We start from the raw sequence: 18,847 nt of genomic DNA on the forward strand, positions 1-18,847 counted from the left end.
GGCGCCTGAGTGGCTCAGTTGGTTAAGTGACTGCCTTCAGCTCAGGTCATGATCCTGGAGTCCCGGGATCGAGTCCCGCATCGGGCTCCTTGCTCAGCAGGGAGTCTGCTTCTCCCTCTGACCCTCCCCCCTCTCATGCTCTCTCTGTCTCTATCTCATTCTCTCTCTCAAATAAATAAATAAAATCTTTAAAAAAAAATAAATCTCTGTATATGTATATAGGCATACTTCATTTATTGCACATTGCTTTAGTGTGCTTCACAGATAGTGCATTTTTTACTAATTGAGGGTTTGTGGCAACCTTGTGTCTATTGGTGTCATTTTTTCCCACAACATTTGCTCATTTCATGTCTGTGTCACATTTTGGTAATTTTCACAATATTTCAGACTTTTTCATTATTGATATATTTGTTATGATGATCTGTGGTCAGTGATTTTTGATGTTACTATTGTAACTGTTTTGGGGTTCCATGAACCATGTCCATAGAAGATGGCAAACTTAATCAAATATTGTATGGGTTCTGATTGCTCCATTGACTAGCCGTTCCCCCATCTTTCTCTCTCTCCTCAGGCCTCCTTATTCCCTGAGATACAATATTAAAATTAGGCTAATTAATAACCCCCCAATGGCCTGTAAGTGTTCATGTGAAAGGAAGAGTCACATGTCTCTTACTTTAAATTAAAGGCTATAAGTGATTAAGCTTAATGAGGAAGGCCTGTTGAAAGCCACGATAGGTTGTAAGCTAGGCCCCTTGTGCCAAAAAGTTAGCCAAATGATGAATGCCGAGGAAAAGTTCTTGAAGGCAATTAAAAGAGATATTCCAGGGAACACACAAATGATAACAAAGCAAGACAGCCTTATTGCTGATATGGGAGAATGTTTTAGTGGTCTTGATAGAAGATCAAACCAGTCATAACATTCCCTTAAGCCAAAGCCTATCCAGAGCAAAGCCCTGACTCTCCTCAATTCTGTGAAGGCTGAGAGAGGTGAGGAAGCTACTTTCAAAAGAAAATCTTGAAACTAGCAGAAGTGGGTTAATGAGGTTTAAGGAAAGAAGCCATCTCCATAACATAAAAGTGCAAGGTGAAGCAGAAAGTGCTGTTGTAGAAGCTGCAGCAAATTATCCAGAAGATCTTAATGAGGTGGCTGCACTAAACAACAGATTTCATTGTAGATAAAAACAGCCTTCTATTGGAAGAAGATTCCATCTAGGACTTTCATAGCTAGAGAGGAGAAGTCAATGCCTGGCTTCAGAGCTTCAAAGGACAGAGTGACCCTCTTGTTAGGGGCCAATGCAGCTGGTGACTTTAAGTTGAAGCCAATGCTCATTTACCACTCCAAAAATCCTAGAGCCCTTAAGAATTATGCTAAATTTATTCTGCCTGTGTCCTCTAAATGGAACAGCAAAGCCTGGACAACAGTACATCTGTTTACAACATGGTTTATGGAATATTTTAAGTCCACTATTGAGAGCGACTGCTCAGAAAAAAAGATTCCTTTCAAAATATTATTGCTCATTGACAATGTACCTAGTCACCCAAGAGCTCTGATGAAGATGTATAAGATTAATGTTGTTTTCATGCCTGCTAACACAACATCCATTTTGAAGCCCATGGATCAAGGAGTAATTTCAACTTTCAAGTCTTACTATTTAAGAAATACATTTCAAGGAGCACCTGGGTGGCTCAGTCAGTTAAACATCTGCCTTCAGCTCAGGTCATGATCTCAGGGTCGTGGGATTGAGCCCGCATTGGGCTTCCTGCTCAGCAGGGAGTGTGCTTCTCCCTCTCCCTCTTCTCCTCCCCCCCCCACTCGAGCTCTCTCTCTCAAATAAATTTAAAAAATCTTAAAAAAAAAAAAAGAAATACATTTCATAGGGCTATAGGTGACATACATAGTGATTTCTCTGGGCAAGTAAATTGAAGTGCTTCAGAAGATTTGCTATTTTATTATTTATTAATTTTTTAAAAAAGATTTTATTTATTATTTGAGAGAGAGAGAGAGCGAGAGAGAGCACAAGTGGGAAGGAGAGGGAGAAGCAGGCTCCCCGCTAAGTAGGGAGCCCAGTGCAAGGCTTGATCCCAGGACCCGGGACCATGACCTGAGCCGAAGACAGATGCTTAACCAACTGAGCCACCCAGGCGCCCTGAGATTTGCCATTTTAGATGCCATTAAGAACATTTGTGATTCATGGGAAAAGGTTAAAATAACAACATTTACAGGAGTTTGGAAGAAGTTGATTTTAACCCCCATGGATGACTTTGAGGGGTTCAAGACTTCAGTGGAGGAAGTTAACTACAACTGTGTAGAAATAGCAAGAGAACTAGAATTAGAAGTGGAGCCTAAAGATGTGATGGAATCGCTGCAATCTCATGATAAAACTAATGGATGAGGAGTTGCTTCATAAGGATGAGCAAAGTAGTGGTTTCTTGAAATGGCACCTACTACTGGTGAAGATGTGAAGATTGTTGAAATGGCAACAAAGGATTTAGAGTATTGTATAAACTTAGCTGATAAAACAGTGGCGGGGTTTGAGGGGATTGACTCCAATTTTGTTTTTTGGGGTTTCAAGTTTTTTTTTTTAAAGATTTTATTTATTTATTTGACAGAGAGAAAGAGTACAAGTAGGTGGAGCAGCAGAGGGAGGGAGAGAAGCATGCTCCCCACTGAGCAGGGAGCCTAATGTGGGGCTCGATCCCAGGACCCTGTGATCATTACCTGAGCCGAAGGCAGACGCTTAAATGACTGAGCCACCCAGTGCACCTTGACTCCAATTTTGAAAGAAGTTCTACTGTGGATAAAATGCTTATCAGACAACATCACATGCTACAGAGAAATCATTTGTGAAAGGAAGAGCCAACCGATGTGGCAAACTTCATTGTCTAATTTTAAGAAATTGCCCCAGCCAACCCAAACTTCAACAACCACCATCTGATCTATCAGCAGCCCTCAACCTCGAGACAAAACCCTCCACCAGTAAAAAGATTATGACTTGCTGAAAGCTCACATGATGATTAGAATTTCTTGACAATAAAATATTTTAAAATTAATGGAATGTACATTTTTAAAGACATAACACTATTGCATACTTAATAGACTACAGTACAGTGTAAACATAACTTTTATATGCACCAGGAAACCAAAAAATTCATTTGACTTGTTTTATAGCGGTATTTGCTTTATTGTGGTGGTCTGGAACTGAACCCGCAATTTCTCTGAGGTATGCCTGTATATGCATATCCTATTGATTGTTTCTCTGGAGAAGTTTCACTAAAACAGAGGATAAAGGCAGAAAATAGGGAAAGTTCTTCTGAACATTTCTGTAGTTTTAATTATCAAGGGAAACAAGGTTTTCAGTTACCTAAGACTACCAATGACTGAGCAGATACTAAGAGAGATACTAAGAGATACTCTCTGGGCCTATAAGATCTATAGAGATGTCAGTATTCTTTTTTCTTTTTCTTTTTTATTGAAGTATAATTGACATACAATATCATATTAGTTTCAGGTGTACACGATAGTGGTTTGATAGTTTAAACATTACAAATTGATCCTCACATCTAGTTACCATCTGTCACCATACAAAGTTATTACGATATTATTGACTATATTCCCTATGCTGTATTCTTCATCCTCATGACTTACTTATTTTATAGCTGGAAGGGAGCATGACACCCCCAACTTTGTTCTTCTTTCTCAAGTTTGCTTTTGCTATTTGAGATATCAGTAGGTTTTTTTTTTAATTAATTAATTTGTCAGAGCGAGTGAGAGCACAAGCAGAGGGAACGACAGGCAGAGGGAGAAGCAGGCTCCCTGCTGAGAAGGGAGCCCGATGTGGGACTCGATCCCAGGACCCTGGGATCATGACCTGAGCCGAAGGCAGATGCTTAACTGACTGAGCCATCTAGGCATTCCCGGGATGTCAGTAGTCTTAACATCATTCCCTATTCTTTTCCATGTCTCCCTCTTGGTTTTGAAATATTCTGTCCACAAACATTTATTGAGTGCCAGTATGTTCCAGGTACTGTGTTAGGGGCTGAGGATAAAATGGTGAGAAAGTCTCCTATCAAGAAGTGTGCCATCTGGTGTGAAAGACAGGATATAAACAAATGAATTCAGGGACAGTGGGGGCACAAAGATGGGAGAGGCCAAGGAAGAGTGCAAAGGAGGAAGTAATGCTTGAGCACACCACTAAAGCACAAATGTGAGCTCAACAGAGAGACAAGGACAAAAAGGGGGAGGACCAGGTCATTCCAGACAGATAGAATAATGTGAAAGAAAAACTAAAATATATTGAGCACTTGCTAGATGCCAGATACAAAATGTTTTGTGTGTATTAACTGATTTATTTATTTATTTATTTTTAAAGATTTTATTTATTTATTTGAGAGAGAGAGAGACAGAGAGAGACAGCCAGCAGGGGGAGGGGCAGATGGAGAGGGAAAGGGAGAGAATCTCAAGCAGACCCGGTGCTGAGCATGGAGCCTGACGTGGGGCTCAATCCCACAACCCTGAGATCATGACCTGAGCTGAAACCAAGAGTCGGACACCCAACCAACTGAGCCACCCAGGCACCCCTGTTTTAACTGATTTAGTAGTCTCATTCTACCCTATGAGGTAATATTATCATTATCGCAATTTTATAGAAGAGGAAATAGGCAAAGAAGTTACACAAATTTAATAAGTTCTGTAGCTAAGATTCAAATCCAGGCAGTCTGGCTTCAGTATTCATTTTGTTTTGTTTTGTTTTGTTTTAAATTTCCAGCTCTGTGCTACTCTGTCTTCTTCAGTCATGCAGCAGCGCATGGAATTGTTAAATCTTAAAGCCGGAAGGGCCCTTAGATAATCTATTAGGTGGTTCTTACACAAGAAAATTATACATTAGGATTACTAGGGAGGTTTTAAAAAATACCAGTGCCTAGCATTGCCTCCCCCTCTCCCCCAAGCCACGCAGGAGAAACCACAACTCTGCCCCCCACCCCTTTTTATTTTTATTTATTTTTTAAAGATTTTATTTATTTATTTGAGAGAGAGAATGAGATAGAGAGAGAGAGCATGAGAGGGGGGAGGGTCAGAGGAGAAGCAGACTCCCTGCTGACAGCAGGGAGCCCGATGCGGGGCTCGATCCCAGGACCCTGGGATCATGACCTGAGCCGAGGGCAGTCGCTTAACCAACTGAGCCACCCAGGTGCCCCTCCCACCCCTTTTTAAAACTTAAAACTTGTGGTAAAATATGCATAACACAAAAATTACCATATTAGCCTTGTTTAAGTGTATAATTCAATGCCATTAATTACATTCACAATGTTGTGCAACCATCACTACTATTTCCAAACCATTTTCCTTACCCCAAACAGAAACTCTATAACTATTAAGCATAATTTCCCATTTCCTCTCCTCCCAGTACCTGGTAAGTTCTAACCTAGTTCCTCTTTTTATGAATTTGCCTATTCTAAATACCTCATTTAAGTGGAATTATACAACAGCTGTCCTTTTGTGTCTGGCTTATTTAATTAGCATAATGCCTTCAAGGGTTGTCCATGTTGTAGTATATATTGGAACTTCATTCGTTTTTATGGCTGAATAATATTTGATTGTATGAATATACCACATTTTCTTTATTCATTCATCTGTTGAGGCACATAGGTTGTCCTCCCCTACTCCCAACCCCTGCTCACCAAACACATACTGGAGGAACCACTACTTTTTCTTTAGAGAGGGGTAGAGAGAGCGAGAAAGAAAGGAGGAGGGGGGAGAGGGAGAGGGACAGAGAGAATCCCAAGCAGGTTTCATACCCAGCACGGAGCATGATGTAGAGCTCATCTCACAACCCTGAGATCATGACCTGAGCCTGAGCTGAAATCAAGAGTTGGACGCTTCACCAACTGAGCCACCCAGGCACCCAGGAACCACTACTTTCTAAAACTTAATGCTGTCATACACAAAGAGATTAAGAGGAGGCAGAGGCTGAGTACCAAGTGGCACAGGGAAAAGTCCCAGAGGAGTGAAAATGTGTACAATTAGTTTGGATGGCAGGAAGCCAGGTTTTAGGATGAGATTTTCAGTGGCAGGAGTGGTCATGTGATTGAGATTTTTCTCCTACTTCCTGTACAGGTATTTTGTCATCATCACCCCTATTACCTGTCAGAGAACTTATGATTTCAGGAAAATGAAAATAGTTTTGGCTATTCTGAAAGCAGAATGTGATTCTGACAGTGATAATGCTTTGTTTAAGGCAATGAAATAAATATTTTTTGTGAGATCATTTGCATGAGTAAGTGGTAGCTACTCCTGGGCTAGAATGTCAGAGCTCCTGTGGGGGATGGGAGTAAAGTTGAGAAGGTAAAGTAGGGAAAGAGGGAGGGGATTGGGAAGAGGAAAGGAAAGAAAAGTAGGGCGGAGAGACTAATTTAGGGTACTGTGTTACAAAGTTCTAGACAACCGCTGGAAGAAATTCTTTTCAACAATAGAACCTACTAACCTGCTCCACATTGCCTACCTGATGCCCTTCACATAGAGTGTGTTCAATAATGTCTATCAAATTAATTTCCTAAAGTGAGTACTTTCTTTCATCTCCTTTTAAGTTCTGTCAGTTTAAAGTGAGGTAGGCAATTGGCTTTCTCCAAATTTTGAATGTTCCACCCCTCCCCAGTGCTCCCCTACTCCTAAGCCTCCTAAGGTTTCACTTCCTCACAAAGCTGAGTTGGCCCATGTTTAATGCTTAGCACATTATCTGTAAAATGTAAATATCAATATGTCTGGCTATTGATGGTATTGCTACTATTTTCTTCATCTTTCCTTCTGTTTTCACTGGATTTTAGAGCTATTAGTTTTGCCTTTCTTTATTCTATTTGATTTCCTATTCTTGCTTTTTATCCTATTTCTGATAGTTTCTGTTAGAGTGCTGAAAGTATTGTCACGATGTCTGGCTAAATCAAGGTCTTCTTTGTCTCCTTAGTCTCTTTCTGATAGCTCATTGCAAGAATGCTTTAATCTAAGTGTTACAAAAGGGGAAATGATTATTTGCCTTACATTTTTTTCCTAAGAGAGATGTAAATGGACTGTTCTTTGTCAAGCAATAATCTGATGCAATATGAGTGATGTTTTTATTGAAAGTTCTGCAATTACATATGGTATATATGTCCTAAGTAATACATCTGACTTAGAATGATTCTGTCCAGAATTTGCTCTGAAATTTCATTTTATATTTTTATAGAGGTCATATCATATTCAGTTGGCTTACCATAGGAGACTACTAGGCTGTATGTCTCCTCTTCTATTATTTATTTTTCTGTCAAATTTGCCTATGATGGGTTCCTATATATATATATAATCTAAGTATTTGATTGATGTGCCATTAGCTTTTCCTGTAGTCCCTCTTTTATTATCTTCATCAACTGTTCAGTTTCATGATTTGATTATATACTTGGTTCATTTTGATTATTTGCCACTTAGATGCAACATGAATATTATCACACCTTCTAAGAAAGGCAAACATTTAATTCCTCATGATAAATTCTTCACATCCTGAGTGTGCCTGATACAAGATAGGACATGTCCTTTACCTTCTACTCTGTTATTTCTCACTTATTATCAATATTCCTGTCTTTCAAACTCTATTAGTTTACTTAAGAAGTGATTTTCTAGTTAGAGAGGTGAGAGTTTAGAAGCAAGTTCTTTTTCCTCTAAAGCAGTGTACCTTTACATAAAGATACAAGCTCAAAGAGTATTAATAAAGTACAAGCAAACTTAAATGCTGCCTTTAGTCCTTCCTGATCTTTAGGAGTTGCAGTGGGGAAGAGAGAAGAATCCCTACTCAAAGAGGAGTGTCAAGGGTTATGCCAGCCAGGGCTTAGCCTAAAGATGGGTAGAATCATGCTGATAGCCTTTGGAGCGTTAGAATGTGGGCCCCTTTTCATCAACTTGGAGGGAAGAATGGCTTCTCTCAGCAGGTCTCAGGAGGTATATTTAACAGTACAGACCCTGTGCATGTCCTGATGTCTCATGATATCCTGGAAAGGTGGTTGTTGTGTCCTCCCTTTTAGGTGATCAATTAGGTGAAGTCTTTTCATTTTCACTCAGGGACAAGACTGTCCAAGCAAATTGAGGTAATAAGGTATCTTAGGGCTAGACTGCTCGGGTATAAGGTAGTAACCTATCAGTTCTTTATATTTATTTAAAAGCCAATTTTATTTATAAGTTTTAACTATCACATTAGTACTTACATTTAAACCACTATATTATAATCAAATTGTAGTAGCCAGATTTATAGCTAAGACTTTTTTTAAAAAAAGATTTTATTTATTTATTTGAGAAAGAGAGACAGAGAGAGCACCAGTGGGGAGGGGGAGGGGCAGAAGGAGAGGGACAAGCAGACTCCCCAATGAGTGGGGAGCCTGATGCAGGGCTCAATTCCAGGACCCCGAGATCATGACCTGAGCTGAAGTCAGATGCCTAACTGACTGAGCCACTCAGTCACCCCTATAGCTAAGACTTTTCACCACTATAGGGATCATTCTGGTAACTAAAGAAAGAAACTCACTATAAAGTAGCATTTGCTTTAGGTATCATGAGGGGATTGTCCCATGGATTCCTACCAAGACAGTAGGCTCGTCAGTGTTAAGTTTCTCAGCCTCAGGAGAGAATTGATCATGGGCCTCGTGTTGTAGAATGTAGCTTAGGAAACAGTGCCTCTTTTGGACAAAAATACTGTTTTAAGGCTTGCCACACTGAATTGTCCCCATTGTTCAAGCAGACACCAAATTATGTGTCCTTTTAATCCATTTGTGTTGAGCATTTCAGGTTGGTACATTTGTAGCCAGGCAGGCTGGTCCTCTGGTCCTATTGTTTCATATTCCCTCTACTCAGCTGAGTTGTTCTACACAACTGAAATGTACACTTCTGCCTTGGAGGGCACCTTCTCACATAAATCTTTGTTAGGGGAGCTTGGAGCCGTGAGATTAGTTGAGACTCTTTGTCTCTGTGAGGAAGAAGTAGAATTGGCGCATTGGTCAGAACAACTCTGAACAGGGGGTAGAAAGTTGTGATCACTGAACTGCACAGTGGTCTTGCATGGGATATATCAAAATACTAAAAGTGTGAAATCATTAAAAAGACAAACTGATTTTGAAGAGAGCTGAATCAAAGGATCCCAATAATTACCATTTAAAACTCTTAAAATAGACATGATTATTACTCTCGTTGGTGGCAGAGCCAGAACTCAAAACCAACATTTCTGACTTTTAAATTTATTATTTCTAGAAAAAAATTTTTTTTCTCCTCTATACTTGATAAATTGTTATATATGTGTAGAGTTAATTCAGGTATCCTTTTCACCTGGAAACTTGCTAAGACTCCCCTATGTTTGGGTTAGATGCCCTTTGTATGTGCTCTAGCAGCTCCTTGAATTTCATGTAGATTGCATTATAAATTTATTAAAATATTAAATTTTGACTTTGTCTCTTCCACAGTTTGTGAGCTCTATGAGTGCAGGGACCATGCCTGTTTTATCTTCATATTTATAGAGCCTAGCGTGGTACTGGGCTTATGGTACCTCAATTAATATTTATTGAAATGAACATACATTGACTTACACGTGCAAAAATGTAAGAACTAGTTAGGATTTCAGGTTCTGTTTAAGAACTGTATTCATGAAACCTGAAATTGAATGAAACTAGAGAGACTGAAGAAGATTTTTATGTATCTCTTCAGTATAAGATTATTTTTGAATCAGTGGGGCACAATATAATATTAATAGTGCTTAGAAATACCTGGAATATATCTGTCATAGACTAATCCATTGACAGAAAAGAACAGAAATTGCACAGTGCAAATAATAGTTTAAAGTATGCAGTTGGACTAGGATTAAATATACTAATGTATGCCTAACAGGATGTAGAATAAAACTTTTCTCTTACTTTGGAATGAGCATCCATGATTCTAAAATGAAGGGTAAAATGTACCCCTTTCCTTTCCTTTCTCCTTTCCCCTTCCTTTCCCTTCCCTTTCCTTCCTGCCCTCCTTCCTTCCCCCCTTCCTCCTTCTTCCCTTCCCTTCCCTTCCCTCCTTCCTTCCTTTCTTTTTTATTAAGTAGGCTCCACGCCCAGTGTGGAGCCCAACACAGGGCTTGAACTCATGACCCTGAGATGGAGACCCCAGTAGAGATCACTGAACTGACTGAGCCGCCCTGGTGCCCCAAAATGTTCCACTTTCTAAAGCGCATCAACTAGGGCACCTGGGTGGCTCAGTTGGTTTAGCGACTGCCTTCGGCTCAGGTCATGATCCTGGAGTCCCTGGATCGAGTCCCGCATCGGGCTCCCTGCTCGGCAGGGAGTCTGCTTCTCCCTCTCCCACTCCCCGTTTGTGTTCCCTCTCTCATTGTGTCTTTCTCTGTCAAATAAATAAATAAAATCTTTAAAAAAAAAATAAAAAAAAATAAAGCGCATCAATTAGGGCCAGAAATAAGAGGCCTTTCACTTTAACTATCACTGAGATCACTATTCCTTCCCATTCCTTAAAATACTGGGAAGCACAGTGGGGTATTCTAGTTATCTACTGTAGGTAACAAATCATTCTAAAGCTGAGTAGCTTAAAACAACAATCATTTTATTATCTATCATAGTTTCTGTAGATCAGGAATTTGGGAAGGACTTGGTGGGGAGATTCTGACTCAGGGTCTCTTATATACTTGAAGTCAGATGGGTGGCTACAGTTGGAGCAGTTGGAGGGGGTTGGCCAGGAATTTCTCTCTTTATATAGTCTCAGGACTACATAAGGACTACCATGTGGTTTCTCTACATGGGCTAGTTTGAGCTTCCTCATACCTTGGTAGCCTCAGAGCAGTCAGACTGCTTATCTGTTGGCTCAGAGCTCCAAGCAAAAGTATTGCAGCTAGGAAGGCATAGCTATATCACTTTTTATGACCTAGCCTCAGAAGTCACAATATGTCACTTCTGCCATACTCTATTGGTTGAAACCGTCACAAAAGCCTACCTACTTTTAATGTGAGGGAATATAGACTCCACCTCTCTATTTAATAATGTTAAATTCACATTTAAAAAAATCCCAAACATGAAGTATGGGAGATACTAGATTTGTGGTTCTCTTTGGAAAATACAGTCTGTTACAGCGATCATATTATCTGTTATGGGTCTTTGGTTTAAGAAAAATGTTACGCTTTTTCCTGATGGGAGAAAGGAGAGGCAAGTCCCCCCTTCTAGCTGTGAAGATTACCAGATCATTATGTGCAATGATTGAGTGTGCCTTCTCATTCTCCATTTGGAAGTCTGTTTAGACAGCACATTTTAATTTGCCCTTTGCTTGCCTGAACAAAGAGAAATAAAATTGGAGAGAAGGGGGCAGCTGCAAATGGTCCATACACTCACTGGAGTGGTAAGGATATGTGAGTTTCCTGGGACCAAGTGGATACTGCTGGTGCCTGCCCAAGAGAGCTGTCCAACAAGGAAGAGGACCAAACAACAAAAATCTGTGGGCCATAAGCCCTATGGCAGGAGGTGCTCTCACATCAGGGATTTATGCACTAGGGGGGCCCTACAAAATTTACCCAAGATAGGCTGCATTTGGATACCTACAACCTAGAGAGTATCAGTGATCTATCAGAGTTAACAGAGAAACAAAGACAGCAATGAAGGAGTGATTTCCAACATGTTATCAGAGTGAGGTCCAGAACCAGTAAGAGATTTATTACAAGGAATTGGCTAATATAATTGTGGGGGCTAGATAAAAGAGTCTGAAGTATTTAGGGCAGGCAGCCAGGAAGAGAAGATCAAGAGCATGTTGGAACCCCATAAGCACAGGCTGAAGCTTCTTGCCCACAAGCAGTAAGGAGAAGATCATGAGCAGCCTGGAACTCCAAGGGCATCAACTGTTTGGAATCTCCAAACTCAAGAAAGGCCTAAGTCCTCTTTTATTTTTATTTTTTTAAGATTTTATTTATTTATTTGACAGAGAGAGACACAGCAAGAGAGGGAACAGAAGCAGGGGGAGAAGGAGAGGGAGAGGGAGAGGGAGAAGCAGGCTTCCCGCTGAGCAGGGAGACCGATGCGGGGCTCTAACCCAGGACCCTGGGACCATGACCTGAGCTTAAAGACTGAGCCACCCTGGCGCCCCAGGCCTAAGCCCTCTTTCAAAGGGCTTACCCAATCAGGTCAGGCCCATACAGAATAGACTTTATTTTGATTAACCTAAAGCCAACTGATTAGGGACTTTTTTTTTTTTTTTTTAGAGAGAGAGAGAGGGCATGTGTGAGTGGTGGGGGTTGGGGGGTGGGGCAGAGGGAGCAAGAGAGGAATCTTAAGTAGGCTCCATGCCCAGTGTAGAGCTGGACGCTGGCTCAATCTCATGACCCTGAGATCATGACTTGAGCTGAAATCAAGAGTTGGAGGCTTAACCAACTGAGCCACACAGATGCCTCTGATTGAGGACTTTTATCACATCTGCAAAATGCCTCCATAGCAACACCTATATTAATGTTTGATTAAATAACTGGGGAATGTAGTTCAGCCCAGCCAAGTTTCTACATCAAAAAGCCATCACACAACAACAGCAAATATAAAACATGCATCCCTTTCCTTTTCCTTCTTCCCTGTGCCAATACACCAGGGGAGCTGGAGCCTAGAATAGAGAGATGGAGGAGGTGTCCCAGAGGCAGACTACATCGCCCTCCCGCAGACTCCAAAGGGAGGGAATGAGAGGAGTAAAATGGCAGACCACATCCTCTCCCTATCCATGACCCTGGAGCTACAAATCTGGCCTGCATTCGGAAATGGGAAAGCTTTGAATGGATATAAGACAAAATTTTAACAATGGACAGCACATCAGAAGTTATGGGTTCTAACAGAGATGTCAGCAAGACGCTGACTAGCAAGGAAAGGAGATTTAACATAGTGAATTTGGGTACAATGACTAGAGACGAAACTCAGCACTGAGTTGAGACACCTAAATAACAAAATGATTAGAGGCGCCTGGGTAGCTCACTTGATTAAGTGTCTGCCTTTGGCTCAGGTCATGATGCTGGGGTCCTGGGATCAAGCCCTTCATTGGGCTCCCTGATCAGCGGGGAGCCTGCTACTCCCTTTCCCTCCCGCTCCACCTGCTTGTGCTCTCTCTCTCTCCCTCTGTGAAATGGATAAATAAAATCTTTAAACAATTAAAAAAATGATTAGATTACAAAATTAGAACTACTGCAGATGTTAGACAAGGAAGAAAAAAAATAAATGGGGAAGCTTAAGGGAAGTTTTTTGTTTTGAATCTTTAAAACAAAATATATAACATAGATGGACTTTAAGGGAGAAAGATTGGGGCTAGTTAGGATGCTATTGCAATATTCTAAATAGGAATTAACAATAACCTGATCCAGAATTACAAAGGTAAAATGGAATTGGAGAAGGAAAAATCTGAGAAATATTTCAAAGACAAGAACAATAAGATTGATGACCAAATAGAAGTGTGACAGCAGAAAGGATAATTCAGAATATTCCTTGGTTTCTAACTTGGGGAACTGGAGAAATGGTGGTATTGCAAACATAAATTCAGTGAGGTATTGAGAAAATCACTTTAAGTTAGGGAAGGAAAATCTATTTGGGAGACCAAGACATTCAATTTGGGATTATTAAAGCTGAAGTCACAATTTGATACAAATTGGAATAAAAAAAATCAGACTAGCTTGATAGTAATATGTAGGAAGGACTGCAAGTGGGAGGTCCAGGTTAGGAAAATGAAGAATTTGGAGGCACAGGTGGTGTTTTTTAAAAATGATTTCTTCCACCTGAAGATAGTGTCATTTAGAAGAAAAAAGAGTAAAGAGGAATGAAACAGTTGGCTACCCAGATGGTGTCAAAGAACTAAATAGGATTTGATTTCTAGACCATGGTTTAAGATCCTGGAACTGGTGAGTTTTTGGCAAGGACAAGAAGTATGTCATAAGGACAAAAAAAAAAAAAAAAGGTTTACTCCTTTTTTTAAATGTTTTTTTCAGAGGGGAGGGGAAGAATCAAAGAAGAAATTGTTCTTAAAAAAAAGAACAAACAGGAAAGAGAACTGAGTGAACAAATACAAGTCTTGGAGAAAGAATAACAACGTAGAAGATACCCAGTGTTTCAAGAAGGGTGAAAGGTGAAAGAAAGGAAGCTGAATTCTTGTTAACATTTACTGAGAGTTCATGATATGCCAGTACTGTGGCAAATTCTTTATATGCATTATCTCATTTAATCCTTACAACAAGCTTTTTTCCCACTTAACAAAATGTCGTGGACATTTGTGTCAATAAAGATCTGCATCGTCATTTTTAATGGATGTATAGCATAGTATTCCATTGTATGAAGGGTCATTGTGGTAAGCTACAGTGACCCTCCTACTCATTTTTTCTACACTTTTTTGTATGCTCTTTTTCTTAACAGATGAACATCTTGTTTTAGTTTGTAATTTCATTTTTTGAACAATATTGTGATTCAAAAATAAAAATACAAAAATGTATATAGTATAAATGTTTTCTTCCACTCTTGTTCCCTGTTCCACCCTAACAATTATTAGTTTATTTTGTATCTTTCCATAATTCCTTTATGTTATATAAGCATATATAAAAATATATTATTTTTTCCTTTTTTTTTTTTTTAAAGATTTTATTTATTTATTCATGAGAGAGAGAGAGAGAGAGGCAGAGGGAGAAGCAGACTTCCCACAGAGCGGGGAGCCCGATGCGGGACTCGATCCCAGGACTCCGGGACCATGACCTGAGCCGAAGGCAGACGCTTAACCATCTGAGCCACCCAGGCGCCCTATTTTTTTCTTTTTTTAAAACACATAAGTGATCATATCTTTAGGATAAAATCTTAGAAGTGATATTGCTAAATTAAAGGGTAGTTTCAGTTAAAATCTTAAAATATATTGACCAATTGCTTATCAGAAAGGTAGTACACACCAACAATGCATGACTGTCACTAAGTCCATTTTACTTATTGTCTTATTTTGATCTATCTATGTATCTAAATATGTATGAAGAGTCCAGAATAAATGTTAAAAAGACTGTAATTTGTACTATAAAGCTAACTGTGATATTATACAGAAGTGATAATACAAAAAACTTTGGACTTACCTGTTTAAAATTTATAATATAGATAGAGGAACACAATGAAAAGGACAGGTTTTATCTAAGTTGTTATTTACTTTTCTGTGTTTTTCTTATTGGATGAGTGGGGAAACAGGAATGAAAAGATGAATGAAAAATTTCAGTTGTTTGTAGTGCAAAGATAAGTAACAGCTGAATGAGACAAAGAATAAGCAGAAGGAGAAGTAGGGGCAGGTGTCAGATGAGGGTGAAAAATGCAGGTTTTTTACAACCTCTACTTTCTATGATTAAATTGGTGCGTATGATTGTAATAGAAATCAAAACTAAATTTCAACTGAATATGTACATTTATCTCTTTTTTTTTCTTAAATAGAATTGATTATCTGAAGAAATGGATACTTCTCCCTCCAAAAAATATCCAGTTAAAAAACGGGTGAAAATACATCCCAACACGGTGATGGTGAAATATACTTCCCATTATCCCCAGCCTGGGGATGATGGATATGAAGAAATCAATGAAGACTATGGAAATTTTATGGAAGAAAATCCAAAGAAAGGCCTGCTGAGTGAAATGAAAAGAAAAGGAAGAACTTTCTTTGGAACCATGGATACTCGACCTCCGCCAACAGAAGACCCAATGACCAATGATTTTGGACAATTCCAGAGCTTTGCAGAAAAAAATATTTTTCAATCCAGAAAAATGTGGATAGTGCTGTTTGGATCTGCTTTGGCTCATGGATGTGTAGCTCTTATCACTAGGCTGGTTTCTGATCGTTCTAAAGTTCCGTCTCTAGAGCTGATTTTTATCCGTTCTGTCTTGCAGGTCTTATCTGTGCTAGTTGTATGTTACTACCAAGAGGCCCCCTTTGGACCCAGTGGATACAGATTACGACTCTTCTTTTATGGCGTATGCAATGTCATTTCTATCACCTGTGCTTATACATCATTTTCAATAGTTCCTCCCAGCAATGGGACCACTATGTGGAGAGCCACAACCACAGTCTTCAGTGCCATTCTGGCTTTTTTACTTGTAGATGAGAAAATGGCTTATGTTGACATGGCTACAGTTGTTTGCAGCATCTTAGGTGTTTGTCTTGTCATGATCCCCAACATTGTTGATGAAGACAATTCTTTGTTAAATGCCTGGAAAGAAGCCTTTGGGTACACTATGACCGTGATGGCTGGACTGACCACTGCTCTTTCCATGATAGTATACAGATCTATTAAGGAGAAGATCAGCATGTGGACTGCACTGTTTACCTTTGGTTGGACTGGAACAATCTGGGGAATATCTACTATGTTTGTTCTTCAAGAACCCATCATCCCATTAGATGGAGAAACCTGGAGTTATCTCATTGCCATATGCGTCTGTTCCACTGCAGCATTCTTAGGAGTTTATTATGCTTTGGACAAATTCCATCCAGCTTTGGTCAGCACAGTACAACACCTGGAGATTGTAGTAGCTATGGTCTTGCAGCTTCTAGTGTTACACATATTTCCTAGTGTCTATGATGTTTTTGGAGGGGTAATCATTATGATTAGTGTTTTTGTCCTTGCTGGTTATAAACTTTATTGGAGGAATTTAAGAAGGCAGGATTATCAGGAAATTTTAGACTCTCCCATTAAATGAATACTTGATTATTATCTTGTTAACATTTAGTTATTAATAGGTACACTGCCATTGTAATGTTTACCTATAAATGTCTTGTGTTGTATAACTGACAGAGTGGCATATAAAATTAATATATGCAGATGTAGAAAATTTATTCTAGTCTAATATGTTAAAAAACAAATATTAAATATGTGAAACACCGGGTTGCCTGGGTGGCTCAGTCGTTAAGCGTCTGCCTTCGGCCCAGGTCATGATCCCGGGGTCCTGGGATCGAGCCCCGCATTGGGCTCCCTGCTCTGTGGGAGGCCTGCTTCTCCCTCTCCCGCTCCCCCCGCTTGTGTTCCCTCTCTCTCTGTCAAATAGATAAAATCTTAAAAAAAAAAAAAATATGTGGAACACCATGAACCCAGTGTCTCTACTGTTATTAACAAAAGGTAATTGTGGTAGGATAATGTTAACTTTCATCACTAAAAAACATAATACTTGAGAAAATGACCCCTTTCCAATGGAACTTCTGTGGCCTTAAAAAAATGTTCATGCACAATGTTCTACAAATGTTTAATAAAAATCTTTCAATATTCAAAAATCTTCATTGGTGAAAAGGACACAATAGGGTGAAATGCTTAATACCAAGCCCTGATTTGTTATCTATTTACATTAGAAACTAGAGGTTACTAGGTTGGGTAAGGGAGCCTGAGTTGAGGCAAGAAAGAGGGAACAAAGGAAAACAGCTGGTTTTTCAATGACCATAGTGGTTGTCCTACTTTCAAACAGGAAATTGCTCTTCCCTTTGCTATGGCTACCTTAGGTAATGCATAGGAAATGGAAGTAGGGAGAAGATTGGATTCTAGACGGTCCATGACATTTTGTGCCTGATGGTGGGAGACTTAATGTTGGGGCAGGATCTACTTACCCTCAGTTTTACAGATCTTTTCCAAAACTGCCCTTGTTTATGATTTTGTAGCAAATATATATGTGAGCTGCAGTAAAGGTAATCCTTACCCCTGAAAAAAGACACTAACAGGAATCACGGTATAGCAGAAAATTGACACAACATGGTAACTTGAAATTCTTTTCAAAAGGGCATAAAAGTCAGTAAAAGCATATCAGGTAGCATTAATCTGGGTCTAATTTGGGCAATTTTACTAATTTAGCACAACAAATGTTGATATGGTTATTAAGCTATTGTTATTGTTATTGAGTTTTTTTAACTCCAAATTCACTCTTCTGTACTAACCTCTATGATGCTATGGCTCAGACCTTGCAAATTATATTTTTCCTGTACTGGCTGGTGTCTCACTAGGTTCCATCAATAAAGGGCATTAGAGGGAGACTAGAAGACAGGAGAAAGGGAGAAAGGATTTCCTCCTTTCCATTTGTTTGCAGTTTCTGTCATTGTTACCCCAGCAATAAGCAATATCCCTTTGCTCCAGCAGCAGCAACTGATCTCAGCCTTGAGCTTCTTTTGGCACTCCTCCATCCCCCAGCAGCCTCATCATATCCCTCTTAGTAGGAGGAGGACCAGATAAACAGCATCCTTTCTGGGATCTGAGCTATAGCTCACCTGGGTCATTCCTCTGAGCTTCAGACAGCTTATAGTCCAACCTTAACCTCTCTTTTTCACTTGCCCTAAGGGTGGTAGCTGCTCTGTACAGTTATCACCTCTGGGCTACTGCAGTGCTCCCTTTTTGCTTTTTCAGTCCATCAATACCCAATACTAGATTCTTTCTGTTATAATATCTTGTGATTTCTGTCTTCTTGACTAATATGTCTCTAAACCTTTCCCCAAATAGCCCACAATCATTAGTAGGGTATCTGTGCTTTTGGGAAGATGTTAATGTTCAGATTTTCCAGGAATTACCAGACACTGGCTCTCAACTATCCAAACTGAAGAAATTATCCAAATTGAAGCATAGAAAGAAAAAGTTTTGAAAAAAAATGAACAGAGCCTGGAATGACCTGTACTAAGGACTAAGAAGTCTAGCGTAAGTGTAAATGTAGTCTCAGAAAAGGAGAGAGAGGGAAAGGGGCAGAAAAAAATATTTGGAGAAATACTGGCCAAAAGATTTCTAAATTTGATAAAAGGAAACAACAATATGAGCCAGTAATCCACAGATCCAGGGAAATAAGTGAACCCCAAGCAGCATAA

At 39.6% G+C, this 18,847-nt stretch overlaps 1 protein-coding gene across 3 annotated transcripts in view; it reads left to right on the forward strand.

Annotated features, from left to right (window-relative positions):
• SLC35G2 (solute carrier family 35 member G2) overlaps positions 1-17,284 on the forward strand; it is a 40,875-nt gene extending 23,591 nt beyond the window's left edge. For 2 of the 3 annotated variants that reach the window (XM_031034973.2, XM_031034966.2), the window contains one exon: positions 15,460-17,284. In XM_031034973.2, the coding sequence (XP_030890833.1) occupies positions 15,478-16,716 (1,239 nt within the window). In that variant the 5' untranslated portion in view covers positions 15,460-15,477 and the 3' untranslated portion in view covers positions 16,717-17,284. Of the gene's footprint in view, positions 1-13,997; positions 14,135-15,459 lie in introns of all 3 variants that reach the window. The other variant, XM_081826842.1, reaches the window with a different exon arrangement.
• Positions 17,285-18,847: the final 1,563 nt, after the last annotated feature.

Source organism: Leptonychotes weddellii, chromosome 1, assembly GCF_054177405.1.
Source record: "Leptonychotes weddellii isolate Sample4059 chromosome 1, ASM5417740v2, whole genome shotgun sequence".
Lineage (NCBI taxonomy): Eukaryota > Metazoa > Chordata > Mammalia > Carnivora > Phocidae > Leptonychotes > Leptonychotes weddellii.